Source organism: Paroedura picta, chromosome 13 (genome assembly GCF_049243985.1).
Source record: "Paroedura picta isolate Pp20150507F chromosome 13, Ppicta_v3.0, whole genome shotgun sequence".
Lineage (NCBI taxonomy): Eukaryota > Metazoa > Chordata > Lepidosauria > Squamata > Gekkonidae > Paroedura > Paroedura picta.
Window position 1 is genome coordinate 17,475,511 of NC_135381.1, and position 25,435 is coordinate 17,500,945.

Sequence of the window (25,435 nt, forward strand, 5' to 3'; positions counted from 1 at the left end):
AAACCATCTGAATGGTAGAACATTTGAGCCCCAAACCCAATTGTTTTGAGTGATAGTAAGGGGGCAGTGTTGCCTTGTCTGCTGATGTCTCTGTGACACTGATTTTGCACAGCAGCAGCCACACTGCTGCTTCCTGTATATTGCTGCTTCCTGTACATTGACGGGGGAAGATTTCCCCTGTTGGACATGGTCCACCCTGGCTTTTCATGTGTGCACACAAAGCTGGGGCAAAAAGGTTCTGTCACGCCTCACCGGGGTGGTAGGTGGTGGTGGGGTTTCACTTCAAGAAGGTGGAATAGCATGGGAATGGGGGAAAAAACCTCCTGTTTGGCTCCATGGTGCCACAAAGCACCATGGAGCTGAACGGGATGTTGTATGTCCCTGCTGGAACACCATAGACGGGAAAGGAGCCGGGCCTGGCTGCTGATGGTGCCCACAGTACAAAAGGGAACACTAAAAAATCAGTGTTCCCTTAACACCAGGCACTGAAGGCCCTAAAGTGGGCCAGGGCCGGCAGGGGGCCAGGCTGATGGTGACATTGTGCATCAGCAGGAATTTGCCCTGCTGCCATGGAAACGCCAGCCTGGCTCCTCCCTCCTTTGCATAATTGGTCTGAGAGAGAGGACCTGAGGAGTGAAATGGTCATGGTTCTTTCTATAGCCTTTAAAACAGGCAAGAAAGGTAGTATGTGTGTCAGCCTGACCTGCTTGTAACCCTGAATGTAATAGAGGCGTTATGGAGAGTGGTGGGCCCTCTGAGTGAAGAAGGGGCTTACAATCATGTGCATGTATAATACCTCTGGAATGCTGATTAGTCCTGTCATTTTTGACAGTCCCTAAAGATGCCCCAGGCGAGCCTGATTTTGCCAGATCTCGAAAGGAAGCCTCCATCACTGCACAGAGTAAGGCCTTAGCAAACTGCCTCTGTCCATCTCTTGCCTTGACAAATGAGGGGTCACCACAAATCAGCTGCAGCTTGACACGTGGCAGCATTTTATATACACACAAAGATCACCTTAAGTCAGAGCAACACTTTTCTTTCTGATAGCCATTCAGAAAAGACATGATTTCAGTAGTAATTTGGAAGACGCTTCATTCATCCATTCTGCAAGGAACTGAAGCCAAAGATATTCTTTCTTCTTTTCCTTTTCTCCTTTTCTCCAAGTTCCTTTTCATTACTATGAGACAGCCAGCAGATGAAGTTCAAAGCTGTCAAACCACTTTGCGTGATTCCTTCCTGATCTCCTTAAAGGGAGTCTTTGCAGCCTTCAGTAGTGGCTCAAGGCACTTGGTCACCCCAAGCACTCCCTTCTCGTCTTACTTCCTGTGACCATGGTCTCGCCATTCGAGGCAGCCTTTCGCATTATCAGTGTCAACATGTATCAGAGAATCCCTCTGTCGTCTTGCACAAATGATAGACGGTCACTATGTCAGTTGGGCAAAACAAATAATCTAGGGAAGGACTTGGTGCAATTCCATTGTAATTGCAGGTCTGGAGCAATCCTGAGAAACAGAACAGCCTTATCAGAGCCCATCTTGTGGTACACGCCCATCTCAGTTTCAGAATGGAGATCTACATCGCAGGAGCACCTCGTGGAAATATCTGTGAATATTGGGAGGCAAGAGCTATGTCTCCCAGTAGCAAAACAAACACATGTCCTATAAAATGTAATTATGATGATGGAATGGTGGGAATAAAAACAGAACGGAGCTGGCATAGTAAGACCAATTCAGGACTGTTTCTGTTCCTCACTCCTCACGCTTATTTTTCCTCCTGTACCAAGATCTACATTACTTGCATTCATGTTTTCGACCGCAACTCGTGTGGGGGAACATACCATTGTGGATTTCCAATAAGTGAAATTGCAAGTCACAGATCTGCAAATCTGTACCTTACTGTTTGCAAAACAAAACATGTAAACAATAAATCCATTATACATAAAGCTGACATTTCCTTTTGTGATTGTAATTCTATCAATAGCCAGCAGCAATACAAAACAGAGGCCCTTTCATTGGATGTCTTTTTTTTACCTGCTTGCAATTTTATCTTTATTACCTGTTTAAAGTTTTTTGTATAGACAACATCTCTGTTTCAAATTTCTGCAGTCAGTCCTATTACATTGCTTAATAGATGTACCATCCAACCGATTGCATTGATCTGCATGGTATAATTCTCCTGAGTTTCAGTGAGAAAAGTGGACAATAAATAAATAAACAATATATTAAAATATTAATATATACTGAAACATAGTAATTTTGCAAAGAGGCTCAAAAGGGACAATCATTTATTGTCACTTCCACTAGTGCTTATCAAGCCCCATAAAAGAGTAATGACATTTATTTATTTATTTATTTAGATTTATAAACTGCCTTCTTCACCAGAGCAGACTCAGAGCAGTGAATAACATGTAACCAACAATAAATTAAAATCACAATTTAAAACAATTCTAAAGACTTGCCCATAGGTGTAAAACCAGAACCCAGGGTAGGGGTGCAAAACAGGAGGGAGACCGACTCGGTGTTGATATTTTGATATTTTACTGACCTCAACCCTAGGCCTAGCAGAAGAACTCTGTTTGGCAGGCCCTGCAGAACTCAGAAAACTCTGACAGAGCCCTGATATTTTCTGGGAGCTTGTTCCTCAAAGCAGGAGCCAGGGCCAAAAAGGCCCTAGCTCTGGCTGGAGACAGCCAAATTTCTCTAGGGCTGGGGGCCACTAGCCTGTTTATATTGGCTGAGCGCTAGGATCTTCGGGGGTGTTAATAATTGTTGGATTTGATCACTGAGCCTCATCCAGCACAGACTGGTTGGTATTTCCCACCCAAGACTCCTGTTGATTCAAATGAATGGGGCATTCCAGCCTTAATTATAATGTTGCTATTGTGTTGTTGCAATTAGCAGCTGAGAAAACATTGATAAGCACAGAGTCACCTAATTGAGTTTTCTTATGTAAGGGTCTTTTTGAGAAGGAAAACTGTAATTTGCCACTGGAGCTCGAATTCACAGTGCCATGTGGGCTGATGAAATCAGAGGTTTTGTTGCCAGTTGCCTTTCACAGAAACTGGGGAACTGAGCCAACATGGATGGGTCAAAATCTGAGTCAGTTCCTGAGCAAACAGACATCATGCTCCTTCCCAGGGAATTTGGAAGTCCCATGTGAAAGGTCTTTTTCCTTTTGCTTTGCAATGCTGGTAAGTTAGGCTCCATTTCTTAGAGAAGCTATTTTGATGCTTTAAGTTAGCGATCCCCAACCTGTGGTTCTTCGACTAATTGGAGGTGGGCCCCGAAGGACGCCTTCTCCCCCCCCCCCCCCGGCCCTTTACTTCATCCCCCCCAGCCCTTTACAACACACTTCATTGTTGTGGCGTGTCTGTATCTTATTTTGAAGGGATGTTTAAACATTACCATAGCAATCAGAGAGCGCTAGGGCAGTAGTTGAGAGTAGAGGAGTAAACTACCCCCCCACCGGGCCTCAGTAAAAGGTGTTGAGTGGTCCCCGGTGTTGAGTGGTCCCTGGTGATAAAAAGGTTGGGGACCACTGCTTTAGGTGATGTGTTATAGCCCTGGATCCTGTTCTTCAATGCTACAATGACAGTCTGTCATTAAGGGCGTAGGTAGATTTACTGTGGTAATGCAAGTCAACACCATTTGCCTCTTTGATCACGAAGTATTTAGGATGGAGCCCACCAACAAGCAAAAGCATCTTAAACTACTAAAACAATTATTCATGTTATCTTTTGGAAAATGCTGGTTTCTTGCTTTAATGGTGGTAGAAGAGGCACCAAACGTAAGGTGACCAGATTTTAACATTGGTAAAGTGGGACACCATTGACCGGGGGGGGGGGGTCTTGATTAAAATTTAGTCTATATGGGGCAACAAAGATTTTCATAGAACACAAAAATAGTATTGTAATATATATATTTTTTAATTTCAACATAAGTACAATTTGCCAGGTGCCCCCAGATGTTCCTCCCAAAATTGGGACAACCTGGTCACCTTAACCAAACGGTGGTTAAAAAAAGGCCATATCTGTTTACTAAAAGTTTAAAAAATTCCATGTATTCTATTATTGCTTTAATTACAGTAATTTACAAAATCCTGCTATTTAGCTATACAACTCTCCACTGAGCTGCTTTTCTCTACCATTCCTTGGTTATGAGCCAAGTAATACTGCAAAAGGAAAACAAGGATTACCACAGTCCTGAAAAACAGAGACAGCTGTAATGTATATGTGCATGGGCCCAGTTGGCTTACAGTGCTGTGAATATTGCACACTCAGACTTCTAGAGACACTCTGTTACCTTAGTGGTATGTGTAAGCAAGTTTCATGCCTCAGATATGTTATGAGTTATGATATTAAGGGCAGGTCTGCAGGGCCTGCAAAATGGAGCTCTTCTGCCAGGCATTTGGTTGAGGCTGGCCAAACCAGCAATATCCATCAGGTCCCCAAAATCCCTTCCCATGAACTGAACAACTGATGGGACTCTAGCTAATCAGATTAACAACTGGTAGTTGAAACCACTGCTGTTACTGTTGTTACACTTGACATAGTTGCTGAATCGTATTATTTATATTCACTATGTTCTCTCATGTTCTATGTAAACTTATGTTCTCTCATGTTCTGAACTGGATGGACGGATGGATGAATGAACAAATGAATGAATGAATGGGAAGTAAAGTATTCTAAGGAATTGCTTCTTTTCAGGTTCCCCAACCCATTTTCAGTTTTCCTTCCAGTCATTTCATTTTCACCCCCAAAGGTTCTTAGTTTTCCTGTAATTTATTGGAGGTCATTACAGTCAAAATATAAAATATAAGCAAGTCCTTTTCAGGTCAGTGTGGATAAAGAGCTTTGTCTTGTACTGGGACAGGATCACAGAGTAGAAACTGCTCTGAATTTGGATCAAGACTGGAAACGATGTGGCTGTGAGAACAGCAAACACTCATGAAAAAAGTCCTGTCTGAAGTGTCTGTACAAACTCATGGCATGTATATGAAACATTCAAGGTAACCACTCTGATTTCATGTTTTTTGGGGGCAAAAATATGGTGACTGAGAGAGAACTGCCTGTCATGTGCAAACTGTTCTTTCCCTCAACAGTCCTTCTGTTCAAGGAAACAGCTGCTGGGCCTTCAACTTAAAAGGTGTAGCCAGGTAGAAGGGGAAACAACAACAACAACAACAACAACAGAAAAAGCTGCTTTTTCCTGGTGAGGAAAACATATGGGCAACTTTTTCTCCCAGCACATTTTCAACACTAGCAATGAGTGTTCTTAGTAGTATTTTACTATTACCAGTTTCAGGAGGCCAGCCAACATAAAGCACATGGCAGTAATCTAATGTGGGTTTGATCAGAGCATGAAAAACTATGACCGAATATTGCTTCCCTGGAATCCATGTAAGTGCCAAACAAATTAGATCTGATTGCCAGTGCAATTCTAAGAAGAGCTGCACCCTTCTAAACTCATTGACTTCAACGGAAGTAGGAGGGTGAAGCTGTGTTTAAGATGGCCCTGTGCATGTGCAATTTTCTACTGGAAAATCTGAGTGCCGTCCATATCCTGGTGACACTTCCTTAAAAAATATCTGGGTGACCTCTCCCAGTGGCTTTATGTAAATGTTAAATAGCATGGCAGGAAAGAAGGAACCCTGCTAGATCCCTTACCAGAGGTGCCAAAGGAGCTGAGGGTCTGACAACCAGCAACACTTTCTGGTTTACCAGATAGGAATGGAGCCACAGAAGTGCAATTTCCCAGTGACCTTTCCAGGAAGCCAGTCCAGAAGTATATGATGATTGATGGTCCTGAAGAATTTGGGGGAGTTCAGCACAATCAACAGCACTACGTTTTCCCTTGCCTTTCTACTGAAAGTTGTTAGCTATAGTGATCCAGGCAGTTTCCACTCTGAAGCCCAGGCAAGCCCAATCCTTTCAGATCTCTGAAGCTAAGTAGGGCTGACCCTGGCTTGTCTTTGGATGAGAGACCTCCAAGGATCTGGATGCAGTTCCTCCACGGAACACTATGGGTCAGCACATGGAGGCAAGCAATAGTAAATCACCTCCAAAATGTCTCTTGCCTGGCTTGAATCTTCTGGCTACACTGCACACTCCACGCAATGAATCCAGGGGTAGTCAAACTGCGGCCCTCCAGATGTCAGTGGACTACAATTCCCATGAGCCCCTGCTGGCAGGGGCTCATGGAATTGTAGTCCACTGACATCTGGAGGGCTGCAGTTTGACTACCCCTGGATTAATACATTCAGTCTGAATGATCTGTTTGATCTAACAAGGTCTGGCACTATATAGCCACTCTCCCCATTTTGAACAATTTGCCCAACAAGTTGATATTTGCAGTTAGCCAATAGTTGTTAAGGTCACTTGAGTCCAAGGACAGCTTCTTTGTGTACCTGTGGGAGTGTGAGGGTTTGTTTCACAAGGTGGCTGGGGTAATTTCTCTCAATTCATTATTGGACTTTCAGCCACAGCTAGTCCCCTCCTTGATGGGCAAAGATCAAGCTAAGGGGTGGAAATCTGAACTTTTCCAAGCAGCTTATTAACTTTCTCATGCTGTAACAACTGAAACTCACCCCAGTTATTGGGACCAAACTGCACTCTGATAATATTGTGTGATTGTTCTGCAGAAACAGTAGAGTCTGAATGAGTATGGGCAAATGGTATGTGCAGAATTCTAGCAGGTAAATCATGGTGGGATTGAAGCTTACCAGCATTGTCCTCTTGAGGATTAGTATAGAGAAAGCCCCTTACAACTTGGAAAAATTCTGATGGATGGGTTTGCACTTCTGAAATGATGACAGGAAAATAATCTCTGAGGGTAAGAATGGGGGATTTCCATTTTACTGCAAACACTGAAACTAGCATACTGATTTACATAAAAGATCATGACAATACCCTTTCCCTGACCACTAAGTCTGATCTGCGGTGCACAGAGAATTGGGCAGAGCAAATAAAATCGGGACTGTTTCCTCATTCAGGCTTAGGGAAACAGACGAGAAATATTTTACATTGAGCAGAACAGGCATTCATCAGCAGCACATTTAAAGTCTGTACCAAAGGATTTAGTGTTCTGTACCAAAGGGTCTGTCAGGGTATCCCTGACTGAGAGAGGAAATGGAAGGATGTGACTCTGGCTAACATTTCTTTTCTTGTCCCTGACAAACTATATTTATTATTATTATTATTATTATTATTATTATTATATTAGATTTATTTACATGTCATAAAACCCCCGCTAAAAAAACCCAGTTAAAACATAATCCCCAACATGGTGGAAAACCCCTCCCCACCCCCAGCTATTAGAAGGGGGGGAAGGAGGTAAGATGAATACTCATACCTGGAGGGGGGGCGTAGATCTACCTTGCCAACTCCAGCCTTAACCATAAACCATAAAAAGAAGAGCTCCGTTTTACAGGCCCTGCGGAATGCCGTAAGCTTCTGCAAGGCCTGCAGCCTACCCGGGAGTTCATTCAACCAGGTTGGGGCCAGGACTGAAAAGGCCCTGGCCCTGGTTGAGGTTAGGCACACTTCCCTGGGGCCCGGGGGGGGGGCATAGGGCGTTAGGCGGTCCCGCAGGTATGTTGGTCCCAACCCGCATAAGGCCTTGAGGGTCAAAACCAAAACCTTGAACCGTATCCAGACAGCAACTGGCAACCAATGCAGCTGCCTCAGCACAGGCTGGATATGGGTCCTCCAAAGGTGTACCGGATCTACCAGATCTCCTGCCCCCAACACAATGGATAACTTGACAAAGTTTCTCAGGTGTTGTCATGTAGTCCCCCAGCATAGACTCCATGGCCAGGCTGCTGGTCTGCAGCATCCAGTCTCTTTCAGATTTTGGTTTTCCAGCCCTCCCACCCCCTTCAGTCTGTTCCCAGGTTGTTAGCTCTGTCCTTACTGTACTATCTATGCAGATTGTGACTGGAACTAAAAGTTCTCAAGTGCTTGGTAGCAGTTTTATTTCTCTTTTGTAGATTAAAACCTGTATTCCATGGGAAAGGGTTTTGGTGGACCAATTGTGTGTTTGTTGGTGGAAGGGGAGGAATGCCTTTATGAACCCGGGGCTTGGTGTATCAACCCATTCTTAGCAATGCCTTTCTATCATGAAGCACCCTGATGTACCCTTTCTGTGGATATTTATTCAAAAACAGCTTTGGACTCTTTCTAAGAAATGCCTCAGCTCGTTTCTCATTCAGCAGAAGAGGATCCCGGGTTCATGACAGATAGGTGGTGAGGAACTGCCCCAGGTGAAGAGCTTTCATTAAGACAATTAATAACATAAACAGAAATAAAAACCCTGAGAGCCACATGGTTAGGGATAAAACCAAGTATAGAAAAATAGAAACAATTTATTATTAAAGCTCAAAAATGTTTAAAAACCATAAAATTATATCTTATCTATTGGGCATACATAAAACATCTCAGTGTGTACTCCACAAGTGCTAACAAGTTCAGATTTAATGCGTTATGGCTGGTTCTGGGCCTGCGATGTATTGGCAGAATCTTCAACCAGCAAATATTTCCAATTCCTGGGTATTGGAAAATCTTGCTGTGTGCTTCTCTGCAAAAAGAGCAAAATGATAATATTTTGCAGGACCAGCCATATCAGATTACTCCCCCCCCACATTGTAAATTGGAAAAATTGTTATTTACAATGGCGTGTATCTATATATTGACCTCTGATGAAAATCAGTATGATCAAAACACATTAGCTCTGTACTTGTTGGCATTTGTGATGTACACACATGATATACTTTTATGTTTTTAAAACAACTTTGAGCTCTAATAATAAATTGTTTCTATTTTTCTATATTGGTTTTATCCCTAACCCAGGCTTTTTCAGCCAGGGTTTCGTGAAACTCTGGGATTTCTTGACGGCCCTGGAAGGGTTTCTTGAATGGATGGGAATTAATTAATGCTTTATATATTTTTAAAAATGTGTTAAACATTTATCAGGTTTTCATGTCAACCCCCCCCCTCTCCCAAATGGCCAATGATGCGCCTGGAGGGGTGGGAAGGGCGTGCACACAGTCCATATTCCCAACCATATTCTGCTTGATCATACCACTTATGGAGTTCCTTTAAGCCTGAAGAATTTTTAACGGGTTTCTCAATGGTAAAACATGCCTAGCAAGACTGCCCTAACCTTTGTGGCTCTTGCAGGCTTTTGGCAACAATGGTTCTCAGAAAGACAACTGACACATTGGCCAAGGTATGAAGGCGGACTGCCCTTCCATTTCTTCTGTTTTGTAATGAGAGAAGCAAAACAAAGCAGCAGCCTCTGAACTCTCCTTTCTCATAAAAATCTGTAATTAGCAATTAAGAAAAGAAAGGAACAAGGAAGTGGGGAAACAGAAAGAACAGTCTACAGACCAGAGAGTGAATCAAGCCTCTTTCTATCATCACCTGAGGCTTCACGTTCTTGTTACTAGACCACTTCCTCCCAGTAATTGGCTTTCTCCAACCCCTCCCATTTATAAAGTTCACTTGCTAATCAGCACTTACAAACCGATTGAAATTCCTAACCTAACAGACAAGAACAACGGAGGTGAGGATTCTGATATATGGTTAAGAAGGAAAATAACCATCTGTGGATTTCTAGGTGGCTCCCAGGTAATACCCATAAGGTATGTAACAGTGCAACCGTGTTTTGTTCTGCTTCATGTTTGTGAGATGTGGGAATTGTGTCTGTCTTTTGAAGAGATTCTCTGGTACTTTGATTCTGTTCTACTGAGCTTCTGTTGCCCTTGGTTTCTTTGCTGCTCGCTCCCCTTCTATTGGAAACAACAGAAGATGGTGGCACCTTCTTTGCAGAGTTGTAACTCACACCCTGTAGATACAATTCTCACCAAACTTGGAGGGCAGGTAGAGGAGAGTCAGCTGGAAATTCCCTGTGATTTGTTGTCTCCAGTACACAGGGGGAGAGGGGGAGTTATTTTACCACATCACAAATGGAATAATTTGGTTTGGCTCTTAAAACTTAATGAAGGATTGTAGACTGGGCACACCATGAACCCTCACAAACCACATTTTTGTGGTTTGCACCCATCCCTACCAACTGCTGTTTAGGGCTGTCTAGTGGAGAGGCACTTACATTAGAGGGGTCAGGTCAGCAGGCCAAGGTTGGAAGTAGGGTGTGAGTCCAGGTGACCCAAACCCTGCAAATGAGCACATTGCTGAAAACAAATGTGCTTTGCTGGTTTGACATAGAAATGCAGTGGACACCCTCTTTCTGTCCTTCGAGGAGAAAGGCTTGCAATTATTTCCATGTTAACACTCAAGAAGAACTGGGCAAAGGGCAGCTTCTCCTGCTTCCTTGGCAGAGTCCTTCTCTCTCTCTGTGCCTGTGTGTTGGGGGAGGAACCCATACTTTCACACCATACTTTGAATCCGCCTAATGATGTGGTTTCTGCAGAGAAAATCCTCTATGTTTTTTTGATGTCAGTAAATCCATTGGGAACTTCTCCTGTGCAAGAGACCCATAGCAAGGAAATGGAGTCATACAGCAGCATTGTAGTTTATGCCCTTAAATTGTGATTAAAGGCTGCATGATGCTTTTGCACATTAGAGGGCATTTGTGCATGCAAACAATGTTCACATGGAAGCATAATGGAGTGGCTGAACACTTTCTGCTTTCTTGACATTAACAATCTGGCTGATTGTGGAACCAGGTTTGCTGACAGGGTATACTTAAATCATTTCCTTTGAACTATTCTCGAATAGCATGGTCTTAGTTGAACAATCATCACAAAACCTCACTTACCTGAGGTGAGCAGTGCTCCACTGGAGATTTATAACAGGGGTAGTCAAACTGCAGCCCTCCAGATGTCCATGGACTACAATTCCCAGAAGCCCCTGCCAGCGAATGCTGGCAGGGGCTTCTGGGAATTGTAGTCCATGGACATCTGGAGGGTCGCAGTTTGACTACCCCTGATTTATAACATAAGGCATCTGTAGAAATACAGAAGTTTCCTCTGGGAATGAAACTCAACTTGAGCAATTATTCCAAGTGAGAGTCAGTGTGGTGTAGTGGTTAAGAACAGAGACCTCTAATCTGGAGAATGGGGTTTGGTCCTCACTCCTCCTCCCCTTGCAGCCAGCTGGGTGACCTTGGTCCACTGGCAGTTCTCAGAGCTCTCTCAGCCTTACCCTCCCACATAGGGTTCTGTTGTGCTGAGAGAAAGAGTAGGCGATTGTAAGCCGCTTTGATAATCCTTCAGGTAATCAAAAGCGGGGTACAAAACCCCCCAGCTTTTCTTCAGCATTTCTGCTGCCTAATTCTGCTGTTTTTTTACCATATCCCAGTCCAGATAAACATTTCCCTCCCCTAGAATCTCTTAGGATGCATCATTTCAATGTACTTGCTCATTAGAATTCCACTAGAGTAGCTAGAATGCCATGGGAAGATAATGTTGCATAAGAAGGAAAAGGTACAATTTCAGTTCTTCTGTTGCATGACAAAAGGAAGCTGGGTAGATGTTTTTTCTATGCTAGGGCAAAAACTCGGGCATGCCTGATCTTGTCCGATCTGGGAAAATAAGTAGAGTTGGTCTTGATTAGTATTTGGATGGGAGACCTCAAAAAAAAAAAAGAGTCATGATACAGAGGCAGGCAGTGGCAAACCTCCTCTAGGTGTCTTCTCCCTGACTTCCAGACATGCCTACGATTGTAGGATCCCCTGGATACACTAACATACACCATACAATAATTTTTAAGAAGTTTGTCTGGTCTCTTGAAGAAGGGCTGCTTGGTGGTAAGATTTGTGTGGCCTGCTCAGGATGCACTGATCTCTCAGCGTTCTCTTGCAGCCCCCTTGGGTTTGGGCATGAGACCTTTGATGTAGATAGTTCCCCACAGGCCAGGTCATTTTCTCCTTCTTTGCTGCCAAGTCCACCTCCAGAAGTAAGCAATGGGCAGGGTCACGTTTGGCTGTGCAGATACCTGGGGAACCAGTCTGGTTGCTTCTGAGGCTTGTAGCGAGTGAATAAGGCGAGAGTATGCCACATCTTCTGTGGTTTGCTGCTTTTTTTAGTGCTCCCAGATGGAACTCTTGCCAGCTGATGTGGCACCCAAGAACAAGTTGTCTGTCCTTTGCTGCTGGGCTTGATAAGGGAAAAAAAGAGGGGCTTGAACAGGCCATTGGGACAACCTCACCACCACCGTCACTCTTATCTTGTTGCCTGTCGATTGGTAAGTGCATTCTTCCAAGAGGCTGTCAGTTCAAAATAACTAGAAAGACCTAGTTTAGCTTGGTGGATCAAGAAGGAGGGGTATCAAGTATCTCAGAGTAACAGAATTAGTGGCTGGTAAAGTGGATTCGCTTCTGACACCAAGGACGGTGCTGCTAGGCATGAGGAAGGGGGAAAGGACTTGTAGATTCTGTGTGTGTGTGTATGTGGCGAGGTAGTTGCTAAGTATAAGGTGTCGTCTCTTTTGAGCCCCCTTTCCTCAGAGTAGCTATGGAAAATGTCTTCAAGAAGAGATCCTTCATTAGGTGCCCTCCTGTTCTTCTGTACCACTTATCTAAATTTTGATGATGATTTCTAGACCGCCCCTCCCACAAGCGGGCTTGGGTCTGTTTACAGTATCTGCAAAGAGCTATGTATTTCAGAGTAAAGTGGATTGAATATTGTGGGATTTACTTGGAATAAAAATGCACAGATTGGGCTGTAAAGTGCACAAAGATCAATTATGAACACTCGACCCCTCAGCCACTAGAGCAGGGGTATTCAACCTGTGGTCCTCCAGATGTTCATGGACTACAATTCCCATGACCAAACACTGGCAGGGGCTCATGGGAATTGTAGTCCATGAACATCTGGAGGACCACAGGTTGAATACCCCTGCTCTAGAGTATGAATTCTCTTGTATGCAAATACTGACATTTGAGCAGCCTCTAAAAATTCTGGCAAAGGTAGTTTGCACGTTTGGAAATTCTTCTTGTTCTGTGTATCTGGACAAGTGCTTTTGCTATGTGCCTGGAGACCTGCAATAAGAGAAAACTGGCTGTATGAATTGCCTCTTGTGCAGTGTACTGATTTTTTAATAGTGTCCCCTGATGTGCCATTTGCTGGTGCCTTTTCATATTTGGGCTCATGTGAATATAGATTTCCTCAGGATACAGTTCCTATCTCCACCCTCAGCTCTTCAAAAGTTCAATATCAGAAGAAGTTCTTATACTGGTACACTTGGGTGTAAATATATGCACTTAGATACCACACACCTTTTGAATCTCTTCCTCCTCCCTCCTCCACCCACAAAAGGACCCATCCGTATATGATGCTGCTGAATGTTTTTAACTAGTAGATATAAATACAACTAGTTCAGATGTGAGATTAAACTTCCCTAGGAAATTCTGTTTGGAAACTGAGTGGTTTGGAAACTAGTGCAGCCAAGACAATAAATAACTACAGAGTACAGTGGATTGAGGCAAGCCTTCGGTTCAGGTCTGTATGATCTTCAGCATAAGAACAGGTGCGATGGCCATTCCTTGTTGAACACAGAGGGTTTGAAGTTTATGTCCTAGTCCTCCTGTTTTACTTTCTGTATATTTGTAATTGTTCACAGCATGAATTTAAGTCAGGTTCTGGGGGAAATTACATATACAAATGTGGTAGGACAGGGGTAGTCAACCTGTGGTCCTCCAGATGTCCATGGACTATAATTCCCATGAGCCCCTGCCAGCAAATGCTGTCAGGGGCTCATGGGAATTGTAGTCCATGGACATCTGGAGGACCACAGGTTGACTACCCCTGGTGTAGGAGATGAAGGTGTAGGAGATGAAGGTGTACCCCTGGTGTAGGAGATGAAGGAGGAACAGGCTGGAGTTGAACTGAAGAGAGATGGACATGATGCTGGTGGGAAATGCTGATGTTCTGAAGAGGATTTTTGGATGGAGTAAGGGGATCATTGTCAAATCAGATGACATATTCATAGGTTCATGTGGACCCAGTCTGTTGTTTGAGGGACATGTTGGTCCTGTTACTAGGAGTGCCTCCTACCCTCTGCTCTCAATTTGTTAGCTTTCTTCCCTTCTAGACATGGCTCGTTTGACCCAAGTGATCCTTATCTCTATAATGAATCCCAGAGGTGTTGTGTTAGAATGCTGCCTGATGTATGCATACGCACCTTAAGGAAATTAACTGCCAAGATTAGGCATAAACTGCAATCTTACGTGGGCAAGCATAAAATTATGGACTCAATAATATCACGACTGTTTCCACGGTCTTTTTGGGATCTGGCAGGCAAAACACAGCCCCATTTCTGTTTTCTGGAGGTAGGGAATGAGCTGGAAAAGAGGGGGGTGATTGAGCAGCTTTCTTCCTGATCATACAGGGTCCTGAGCACTTGCCAACCATTTACAAGGAATGTATTTTTGGGCTCCAGTTACCATGTTCAGCATCTCAGAAATCCACTCAGACATGAAGTCCGAAAGAACACGAATCCCAAAGGGAGGGGAGGAATCCTGTATTGTTCTGGCATTTCACCATAGCAATATGGCAGTGCAGATTTTTATTGAAAATGCATCTGTGCATTAGCAGATCAGAAGTACTTTAAAATTAATTTTGGGGCTTGGGGCTTGGGGAGGGAGTTTCAGTTCACAAGAGAACTGCTGTGCTGTGATTTGTGGCTTGCTATGATTGACGAGCCAAGGACCGGTGGGAGGGGGGAGAAATTCAGCTTATTTTCCATTGCAGCCTCGTCAGAGCAGAGGGAAAATGCAAGAGGAGTTTCCTGTGAGTAAGGCTGCAAATATGAGGTTTACCATCCCATGTTTGCAAGCAGAAGGCCACACGAGTTATACCCCTCCATAGGGGAACGGTCCACCATTTGGCCACATATAATCAAATGTGAATCAATAAATCCCTGGTTTCACCCAGTATATCAATATTTGTTCTTAGTGTGTATGCAGGGTCACCATCCTCCAGGCCTGGAGATCTCTTGCTATAACAATTGATCTCCAGGCAACACTGCTTTGGAGGATTCACTCAATTACGTTGTGCTCTGTTGAAGTCCCTCCTCTTCCCAAATCCTGTCTCCTCTGGGCTCTACTCCCAGAATCTCCATTGTGCTCTGTTGAAGTCCCTCCTCTTCCCAAATCCTGTCTCCTCTGGGCTCTACTCCCAGAATCTCCATTGTGCTCTGCTGAAGTCCCTCCTCTTCCCAAATCCTGTCTCCCCTGGGCTCTACTCCCAGAATCTCCATTGTGCCCTGCTGAAGTCCCTCCTTCCCAAATCCTGCCATTCCCGGGTCCTACTCTCAGAATCTCTACTCCACGGTATTTCCCCACCCAGAGCTGAAACCTAATGTGTATGGATGTATTTGATCACTGAAGAGGACAGATAAAGTCAAATGTGTGTGGTCTTGTTTACTGTGACTGTGCTTTTGTTTGTACACCATAAATTTGGGGATATTCATATGTATTACGTTGTACATTGAAATGTACCAGACTAAATTGTACTCAATCTGGAGGCTAAAGTAAGGCCTATATTTTTAAGTTTGTAATTTAATTATAATTTAAATGGATTTATTTTGTTTCATTCGTGTTTATATTGTTTCTTCTCAACTTTCATGATACCTAATACAATTCCAGAGGAGCAGCAGATTGAGCCTATTTTAGCAAAATGAAACAATAGTCGAATGGCATCATATTGACCCAGGGTATTTATTCGAGCAGAGCCTTCATGAATCAGAGCTTACTTCCTCAAAAGTTTTTAAAAATGCAACACATTACTTCCTCTTCTGTCATTTTCTGCATTCCTGAAGGTCATCTCCCATGCTCCTTTTTAGCTTACCCCACCCTGTAAGCTCCTTTGATGATCCACTGTAATCCAGCAGGTCATTTCTGCACTAAGACAAGGTCTTTTTAGCTCTAGCATCCACCCGCTCTGCAGTACAGAATGATCTTCTGGAAGAGGCTTTGAGAAGACTGTCATTCCGTGCCAGTTCTGCACAACTCTTTTTTTTTTTTCTGTTAAAAGGCTGTCAGTGATTCATGACTTTGTTTTATTGTAGTTGTGTGGGTTGGTTCCACTATTTAGCTGCTGCTATCTGGTAACTATTATGAACACATAGGTGAGCATGGGATAAATAGATGCCACTTAGATTTGTCTTAAGAGCTGCTTAATTAGGGGTAAGTAAAACTGTCTTGTTGCTCATGTTATATACTGCCAAGCTCACTTAATTGTACCATTGCTGCTCTTCAAACAAGATAATGGGGGGAACCGGCATTTCCTTACATTACAGGTAGTTCGTGTGATTGCTTTACCAAAGGCTGTGGGATCAACAAGGGTGGAGCCCTTATTAAATGTAGCTAAATACCCTACCTAGAAGCCCAAATGCAAATGAAAGGAGGAGAAACTCCTGGCTGGGTTATTGGCATAACTGATTCCCATTTGAACTGACTGAAAATAGTGGGCTTTTAATTTCAAGTGTCTCTGGACTGTTTTCTGTACAGTTAAATGAACGAAAGCTTTGCAAAGGTGGAGTGTGGAGGAGATTAGATGGCTCTTCACACAGAGACCTGTCATGATGGGGAGGGTGCCCATCTTCCAATCCAAACTTTACAATGAAAGCTAGTATTTTCGCTGAGGGGAGGTTAAAGGTAAAGGTATCCCTGTGCAAGCACCGAGTCATGTCTGACCCTTGGGGTGACGCCCTCTAGTATTTTCTTGGCAGACTCAATACAGGGTGGTTTGCCAGTGCCTTCCGCAGTCATTACCGTTTACCGCCCAGCAAGCAAGTTGGGTACTCATTTTACCGACCTCGGAAGGATGGAAGGCTGAGTTGACCTTGAGCCGGCTGCTGGGATTGAACTCCCAGCCTCATGGGCAGAGCTTTCAGACTGCATGTCTGCTGCCTTACCACTCTGCGCCACAAGAGGCTCATGAGGGGAGGTTAGGCAGACATTAAAAAATGTGTTCAGATGCTGCAGGACCCTCAATGCCCAATCTTCATCATTCTGAGCATACACGAGTATATGTGCAGGTTCCTTCTGCAACTGGATATGTTGCAAATAGCAAGTCCCTGATGGTACCTTAAAGGCTGTTGACCACACATTTGAAGACACACAGTAGGTTTGGCTACTTGCCAAGGTTTGGAGTATGTTTCCAGAAGCTGGAACAGTCCTTTTTTCCATCTATGCTTATGAATAGTCTTTCTGGACCCCTGGAAATAGGCAGCTTGAGCTATAGTCTGTCAACCCTTGAACTGAGAAACATGCAGCTTTCTGGAGTCATGCAATTGTCATCTCCCCTGAGCATGTATTTAATGTGCTTGTTGTACTGTAGTTTCTACACTGTAACATTTTTCTTATTTGACATATACATGTCCCACTTTTCCATTAGTTATGTCTTCAGCATAGTTTATTAAAGGTCAAGGTAAAGGTATCCCCTGTGCAAGCACCGAGTCATGTCTGACCCTTGGGGTGACGCCCTCTAGCGTTTTCATGGCAGACTCAATACGGGGTGGTTTGCCAGTGCCTTCCCCAGTCATTACCATTTACCCCCCCCCCCCCCAGCAAGCTGGGTACTTATTTTACCAACCTCGGAAGGATGGAAGGCTGAGTCAACCTTGAGCCGGCTGCTGGGCTTGAACTCCCAGCCTCATGGGCAAAGCTTTCAGACGGCTGCCTTACCACTCTGCGCCACAAGAGGCTAGTTTATTACACTATCTTAAATTAGCAATTGAACAATCCAGCTTTAGAAGAAAATGAACAGGCAAACGGAAGCAAAGAGTACAACAATATAAACTGCTGTTAACAGGCCCAGGTGAACAGAATAGTGGCTGGTGGCTGAAATATACCACTGAAAGGACAAGTGAATGGCCCCAGGGAGGAAGGTCTGTAATCACAGTGCCACCACAGAGAAAGCCCTGTCTGTGAAAACTCCCACAAATCTATGAATGCAAATCTCTGATGATCCTAGGTGATAGGCAGGTTTGTATATGAAATGCATTTCTGTAACTGACACAAGTACCTATTAAATATTACTCTTAATGTGACCAGTGATGGGGGAGGGAAGCTTCTTGTAGGGCCCTGTTGGCATCCTGTAGTTGCATTGCTGCTGCAGAGGCTGTCAGCCCATCTAACCTGACAAACCCCAGCCACTTAACCCTCTTCTCTGTCTCCGTCTCCAGCAATATCTTGCCAGCTCATGACTCTGCTATTTTGTGTTTTAGTTCTGTAAGGGCTTGTGCATCCCCTCCCCCCTTCTTTCTAAGGCTGAAACCACCACAGTTTGCTGTTTGCCTTTATTTAGCCAGTGGCTTTGCTGATATCTTTCCCCCCAGAAATATGAAGAAATACCTGTGGATTGGGATCCTGACAGGAGCACTGTTGGTTCTCACTGTATTCCTTGGTGTTTTCATTGGGCTACGCTCAAAGTCATCCCCTGGACAAGATCTGTATGTCTACAAGAGGGCAGCTGTGGCCACAGATGCAGGCCCGTGCTCTATTGTGGGAAGGTAAGTAGTTGCTTCATTTTCTTAGCAAAGCACCCAGTCCAAGCAATGGCCTGTGTTTTGTTTTGTTGGGTTGATAGTGGAACAGTGTCCAGTGTTCCTGTCATGGAATTTGTGACCTTGGAGTCAGCAGTGTTTCAAGATGTGTTACTTCTGCCTCTATATTCAGACACTCTCAGTCTTTGAACAAACTTTAAACTTGACAGAAATAACTTATTTACAGAGCTCTCTCAGCCTTGACCTCTCTTTCTGCTCAGGCCCCAGTGGAGGAGAAACAGAAATCGCCTGTTACATTCCTGGCTACTCTCAGGGAGTACAATATAGTAAGCTTTTTCATGTTGCTACAAGTAGCATTGTGGCATGTCAAAAGCCAACCCAAAGTCCCTACTCACATCTTCTGTACTGTAAGGCAGCATACTGGGTTGGCTTTACATCTTTTTCCCAGTCGAGGAACATTTAGGCCTCTAGATAAGAGAACCAAGAATCATCAGGAAATAGAGAAATCCAGCAACCTTTGAGGAGGTTTCTTAGCAATATTTTGGTGAAAAACCCATAGCTACTCTCATGCTATTCTCTGGCTCCCTTTCCTACCCAACCCTAATTTTTGCTCTTCGCCAATAGAATAATAGATTAATAGAGTTAGAAGGGACCTCATGGGTCATCTAGTCCAACCCCCTACACTATGCAGGACACTCACATCGCTATTGCTCATCCACTGTAATGTGCCACCCCCTTAAGCCTTCACAGAATCATCTTCTCCGTCAGATGGCTATACGGCCTCTGTTTAAAACTTTCTTAAGTTGGAGAACCCACCACCTCCTGAGGAAGCCTGTTCCACTGAGAAACCGCTTTAACTGTCAGGAACTTCTTCCTGATGTTTAGATGGAATTTCTTTTGAATTAATTTCATCCCACTGGTTCTGGTCTGTCCCTCCAGGGCAAGAGAGAAATTTTGTCTTCATTCGTAAGCTCATGTGTGCATGAAGGCAGTGATCAAGGAACATGGCTTACATGACTGTTTTCTTCTCTGCAGGGATATCCTTCAGAAAGGGGGATCAGCTGTGGATTCCGCCGTTGCAGCTCTGCTCTGTGTGGGCCTGATGAATCCGCACAGCATGGGCATCGGAGGGGGGCTCTTCTTGACCATATACACAGTTGATGGTAAAGACGTGTCCACTCATAGTTGTGGCATAGCAGAAGCTCTGCGGTTGTTGTAGGAAGCAGGACCATAGCTGGGCAACTGTAGCTCAAGACAGCATGCCATAACCCCATTTGCCAGGTCCTGGAAAATAGGTTAAGCAAAAAGGAGGCATGAAAGCAAATCAGTGGGTGCATTGGTTTCAACTTGTTAAAAATAATTGTGTGAGTCAGTTGTTCCTAGCTTTGAAGTGTGGAACAGTTCCTCCTTTGACCTATTAAAAGCGAGCACTGGTTCCTGAAGCATGGGAAGAGGATGGACTGTGAATGGGCACAGTTGATCAAGAGATACGGACTTCAGGATGATTACAGGCTTTTTGGACACATGTATGAAACATGGGGTCGCGATGGGTTGGACACGACTTTGCACCTAACAACAAATGAAATGCTGACATATCACGCAGTTTGCTAGTTCTTGGCCTTTCTTTGAAACATGGAGTCAGACAAAAACTTCCTGCATGTGTGGGATTCGTTTGAGCATCCAGAGAACTACCAAAGTGGCTTCATCATATCTGTCGTTCTGAATCCACCTTGGTGAAATGGTAGCAAGGGACTGAACACATACATAGACACAAGGGGCTGTCTTTATCCTGAATCAGAACATCGGTCCATAAGAATCAGTATTGTCAGCTTGGACGGGCAGCAACTCTTCAGGTCTCAGGTAGAGGTAGGAATGGGCATGAACTGGGAAAATGGGGTCTGGTTTGTGGTATGGCCAGTACATGAGCCATGAATCGTTGCAAACTTTTAGGAGGCAAATGATTTGGTTTACCTCTGGTGAGGTTTGTGACCCAGAATCCACCCCCCCCCCCCCATCATGCTAGAGACATCAAGCTCTCTTCTACTTGCCATCCAAGTTTGTTAGGGATTAGATTTATGGGTCTGAGTTATGCCTCCCTAAGAAGAAGGTGCCCCCAGGAATGTGTTTTCTGGGGAAATGACTGCCTATCATTAGGGTGGCACCATTTTATAGACTATAACTCAGGCCCCATAAATCCAATCCTTACCAAACTTGGATGGAGGGTAAAGGAGTTCGTTAGAGATCCCCCTATGAGTTTGGTCTCTCTAGTTTGCACAGGATCCATTCTATACACTGTGGAACCTGTGGCTGTCAAAATGATTGGCTGTAGAAAATGGATCCTGTGCAAGCTAATAAAGATATCAAAAGTCACAGGAGACCTTCCCCAGATGCTCCTTTACATGCCCTACAAGTTCCATCCCTCTGTTTCTTTGAAGTTTGGTAAGCATTTAGTTTGAGCGGATACAATCTGTCTGGAAATGTGTCCATTCACAAACCACCAGGAACCACACCTAATAGCTGGAAAGTTCATGCCACTTGTCCTGCCACAAACATCACTGTGCACCACAAACCAGCCAAAATTCAGCACAAACTTTAATTTGTGAGCCAGTTTGTGCCCATCCCTGGGCAGGGGTCTTTGGCAGACCAACTACCTGTTGCTTTTAACTGAAGATACTGGGGACCTCCTGCATACAAAATAAATGTTCTGCCACTGAGCTCCAGCCCCACAGACTGATCTCATTCCTACTCTTCCTAAAGGTAAAGTGGAGGTCATTAATGCCAGAGAGGTGGCACCGAAGAATGTATCCATCAACATGTTTGGCAACAACACAGACCTGTCTCTGAAAGGTAACATGATGTTTTCCAGACATGGTTGCCTCATATGGATTTGGGTAGGCATGTCTCTGAATCCTGGCTACAGAGTGATGGTGAAGATTCCCTAATATACCATATTAATGTGTAACTTGCAGTCTCTTGAAATTAAGAACAGTCATGTTCAAGATATGGGTTTGATGCTACCACATGATAACAGCAAATTTTACTTAACACAGTTCCATTTGCTCAAGACAATTGTGCAAGAAATCTGATCAGGTACCAATTTTTTAAAAAAATTATAAATCAGTGTTACTGCATATAAAAATCAAAAGGTTATTTAATGCAGTCACTGCAATCCAAATGGCAGGTTTGATATGCCTGAGAAAGGAGGTCATTATCAGGGCGGGGTTGTGGAAATCTATCTTGTGTTATGTCTCAAGTGGCAATACAAGATAGGATACTGTTGGGTTTGCTTAGAACAAGGGCTGCTTGCAATGTCTGTCTTGTACAGGTGCTTGTGCAAGAATACGTGTGCAAGCAGATCTGTTCCATGGGATCCAGCCTATTAACTCAAAGAGGAGGGTTGGGTGGGGATCCTCCACTTTGGTCTTAGATGAGAACGATGAGGTAATAACTGTTGTTAAATTTGTGTATTTGGTTAGTCATGCAAATCTGTTCCCACTAGGCTTGTGCACCGGAGGCACGGTTTGGACGGATCCTGCTTCGCCACCCATTTAATTCAACGGCGCCATTGACTATAATGGGAAGTCTGGTGTTCTCGCCTCTCCTGGGGCCTGGGGGTGGGTCGGTGTTCCAGTTACAACCTCCAAACTTTCATGGTAGCTCCTGGAGGCTCTTCCCTAACCGCCCCTCCAAATTTCACAATGTTTGGACCACAGGGTCCACGTCCAGGGGTTCTGAAAGAGAGTGCCCCGACCCGCACCATTCTATCCAGTGGGACGGACTCGCCATTGGATAGACTAGAGAGATGGGGGCACCCTCTTTCAGCAGCATCTGTCCGGATCGGGCCCCTAGTGCACAAACCTAGTTCCTACCAATAGCATGGCTCAGAACACTACAAACAGCTCAAATATATATTTGAAGTAAAAATACCATTGCAAATATGCAGGTAAGCCAATGGTGAGTTGCCAGGACCAGGGGTAGTCAACCTGTGGTCCTCCAGATGTCCATGGACTACAATTCCCGTCTGCTGGCAGGGGCTCCTGGGAATTGTAGTCCATGGACATCTGGAGGACCACAGGTTGACTACCCCTGGCCAGGACCACTCCCCACAGGCTTTTGAAGCAATAAAGGTTATTGCCAGCCCTGCAGTCACAAAGACTCTTGAGAACCAGATCAAAGAACCCTTTGTTGTTTTTTCCTTTCCCAACCCAGTCCTCGTCCAAAGCGATCGCAGACAAAGACTCCACCCGTCCACTGAATTCACTACAGGGGATTTTACAAAGCTTCAGTTTCTGCTGCACTATTATGGCAGGGCTTAGGAATGCACTTCCCTGACCTTTGTCCTCTTCTTGTATAAGGAGGATTGTCCATTGCTGTTCCTGGAGAAATTCGTGGTTATCAAATGGCTCACAAGCGCCATGGCAAGTTGCCATGGAAAGAACTGTTTCTGCCCAGCATCAAATTGGCAAGAGAAGGTTTCCCGGTTGGGAAAGGCCTGGCAAAAGCTCTCAGAGACAAGGAGAGGAGAGTGGAAAGCAATCCATCTTTGTGGTAAGTGATGCAGGTTCTTATATTAAGAGTTTTGAACTGGCAGACCAATTATGCAGGGGGGGGGGGAGGCAGGCCTGTACCTGCATGACAATGGGGCAAATCTCCGCTTATGCCTGACATTGACGCTGACCTGGCCCCCTCCCGGCCCTGGCCCGCTTTAGGGCCTCCAATGCCCTGCGTTAAGGGAATGCTGGTTTTTCCCAATGCTGATTTTGCCCAGAAGGGACCTAGCAACCCTAGGCAGTGGGGCAACCCTAGTTAAGGCCTTTTGAATTAGTAGCCCTGTAGAATCAATTACTCTTTGGTTATAGACAATGTAGGAACACAGTTTGTGTAGCTGACATAGTTTTCACTGCAATGTTCTCATGACTCGGACAGGTATTCTGGAAGATATTTGGCTTGCTGTGCACTTTGAAAGGGCAATATCTGGTATAGGGCAGGTGCCAGACAGGACTGGGAGGTGGTTCCAGGAAATCTTAACATTAAAATGGGGGTTCCTTGATCCGCTACAATTTGAGAACTGCTGTTATAGGCCTAAAGACCTCTCCATTGAAGAAGCCTGACTCTCCTCGTTCTGTCTTCAGTGAGGTCTTCTGCAGAGAAGGAAAAGTCCTCAAAGAGGGGGAGACACTCAGACTGCCTAAACTAGCCAACACCTATGAGACATTAGCCAATGAGGGACCAGATGCCTTTTATAACGGGAGCTTAGCTCATCAAATTGTCACAGACATCAAGAAAGCAGGTGAGAAACCAGGGTCTGGTGGAGCATTTTAAAGGGAAGAAAGATCATTTGTGTTTTGTTCATTTTTTGTTAAGCAAGCCAGGGACCTGTGAAACTTGCAGGGAAGGGACATCCCAGCCTCCACACTCTCCCCACTTCTCCCTTTCCAGTCTTTACTCTCCTGCATTTCCCCCTATTCTCTCTCATCACCTCTTTTCTTTACCTCCTTCCCCATCCTCCCGTTACTTTTGCTTCCTCTCCCTGCTGTTACTGCTGTCCCCCAAGATGCAGCCATGTTGGAAATGCCTGGCCCAATCTCTTCTACCTCAGTTGCTAAGAAACCCACAGTGCTGGCTGTGATCCTCTGAGCTCTCGGCGGCCGTTCTAAACATGGTGTTGAGGGAAGGTGGCAAATTTCCCAGTTGTCTTTACAAAGTTTTCTGATTTTTCTACAAATCTAGAGATTACTTTGTCCCATCTGTATATGTTTTAAATCTGTGTTCTAGAACTATGTTTAAAACTTTATATAAGTACACTGGCAATTGGACAACCATACATTTCATTTATGAAGACCAAGTTTTTACAGGGTTTATGGGAATTTTTAAAGATATATCTCTATACAAAGAATAAAATACTTGTATCATTTTATAGACTAACCTATTTGCTATAAAACATGCAAATGTGTACATCCACCTGATGAAGATACTAAATCTTCAGAAATCAGATTTGTCTGGTTACAGTCCTATGAACTGTCATGAGGAAGTTGTTACTGAGGAGTGTTGTTTCATCTCAGCCTTCCTCCGTAGTCTTTGGGATTATCTCCTTTTGGTGCTGTGAGTCCCTCCCTCCATTTGAATGGATTCAAGTGGGTAGCCATGTTGGTCTGAATTAGCACAACAAAAATTGAGTCCAGTGGCATCTTTTAAGACCAACAGAAGTTTTATTCAAGGTGTAAGCTTTTGTGTGTAGGTACACTTCCTCAGACAAAATGGAACAAGAATCACGAGAGTGCAGATATATAGAAAAGGATAAGTTAGTGGGAAATTAGTAAACTGTGTCGTAGGTTTGTCATAATGTTCTGCCTCTGCCAAAACTTGTCTTGAAAACACTTCAAACTGCAATTAATAAAGATGATTAACTTGAATAGACTAAAGAACATAACATCATATTTCAATTACAAAGAAATGAAATTAGTTGCTTTATTTAGCAATCCAGAAATAATTGAAGCTTTACAGAGAGAACAAAATTAACTGAGTATCGAGTAAGCACAAGCTTTCAGTTACAAGACAAAATGTCTCCTGTCTGGAATTTGCAGTTAAATTGGGAAATCATTAAATAATGGCTGTGGGTGATCTTTTTACCACCTGCCCACAGGAAGTCAGGGACAGCATATTTACTCCACCTGTAACCAACTAAGTATCACTGCATTAAGCTTAAGCTCTAACTTGGGACCTTGATCCCTATCTATCAATTACTGTTAACTGAGAAGCAAAAATTAATTGAACTGGAACTGCCTTTGAAGATAACTCTGAAATTTGAGCTGGTGCAGAATACTGATGCTCATCTGCTTACTGGAGTGGGTAGATCTAAAAACAGAACCCATTCTAAATGTTCTGCACAGGCATCCACTTTGTTTATGGGTTCAATGATGTTGCTTGTTACTGGTAAAGTCTTTCACAAGCTGTGACCTGCATGCC

General features: G+C 44.1%; 1 protein-coding gene across 5 annotated transcripts in view; it reads left to right on the forward strand.

Moving 5' to 3' along the window:
* Positions 1 to 9,512: 9,512 nt before the first annotated feature.
* GGT1 (gamma-glutamyltransferase 1) overlaps positions 9,513 to 25,435 on the forward strand; it is a 30,794-nt gene continuing 14,871 nt past the window's right edge. Inside the window, exons 1-7 of one of the 5 annotated variants that reach the window (XM_077308130.1) lie at positions 9,514 to 9,639; positions 12,045 to 12,202; positions 18,302 to 18,475; positions 19,505 to 19,632; positions 21,227 to 21,316; positions 22,825 to 23,017; positions 23,602 to 23,759. In XM_077308130.1, coding sequence (XP_077164245.1) covers positions 18,306 to 18,475; positions 19,505 to 19,632; positions 21,227 to 21,316; positions 22,825 to 23,017; positions 23,602 to 23,759 — 739 coding nt within the window. In that variant the 5' untranslated portion in view covers positions 9,514 to 9,639; positions 12,045 to 12,202; positions 18,302 to 18,305. Of the gene's footprint in view, positions 9,640 to 12,044; positions 12,203 to 13,370; positions 13,459 to 16,027; positions 16,146 to 18,301; positions 18,476 to 19,504; positions 19,633 to 21,226; positions 21,317 to 22,824; positions 23,018 to 23,601; positions 23,760 to 25,435 lie in introns of those variants that run through there. The other 4 variants (XM_077308132.1, XM_077308131.1, XM_077308134.1 and 1 more) reach the window with 4 other exon arrangements.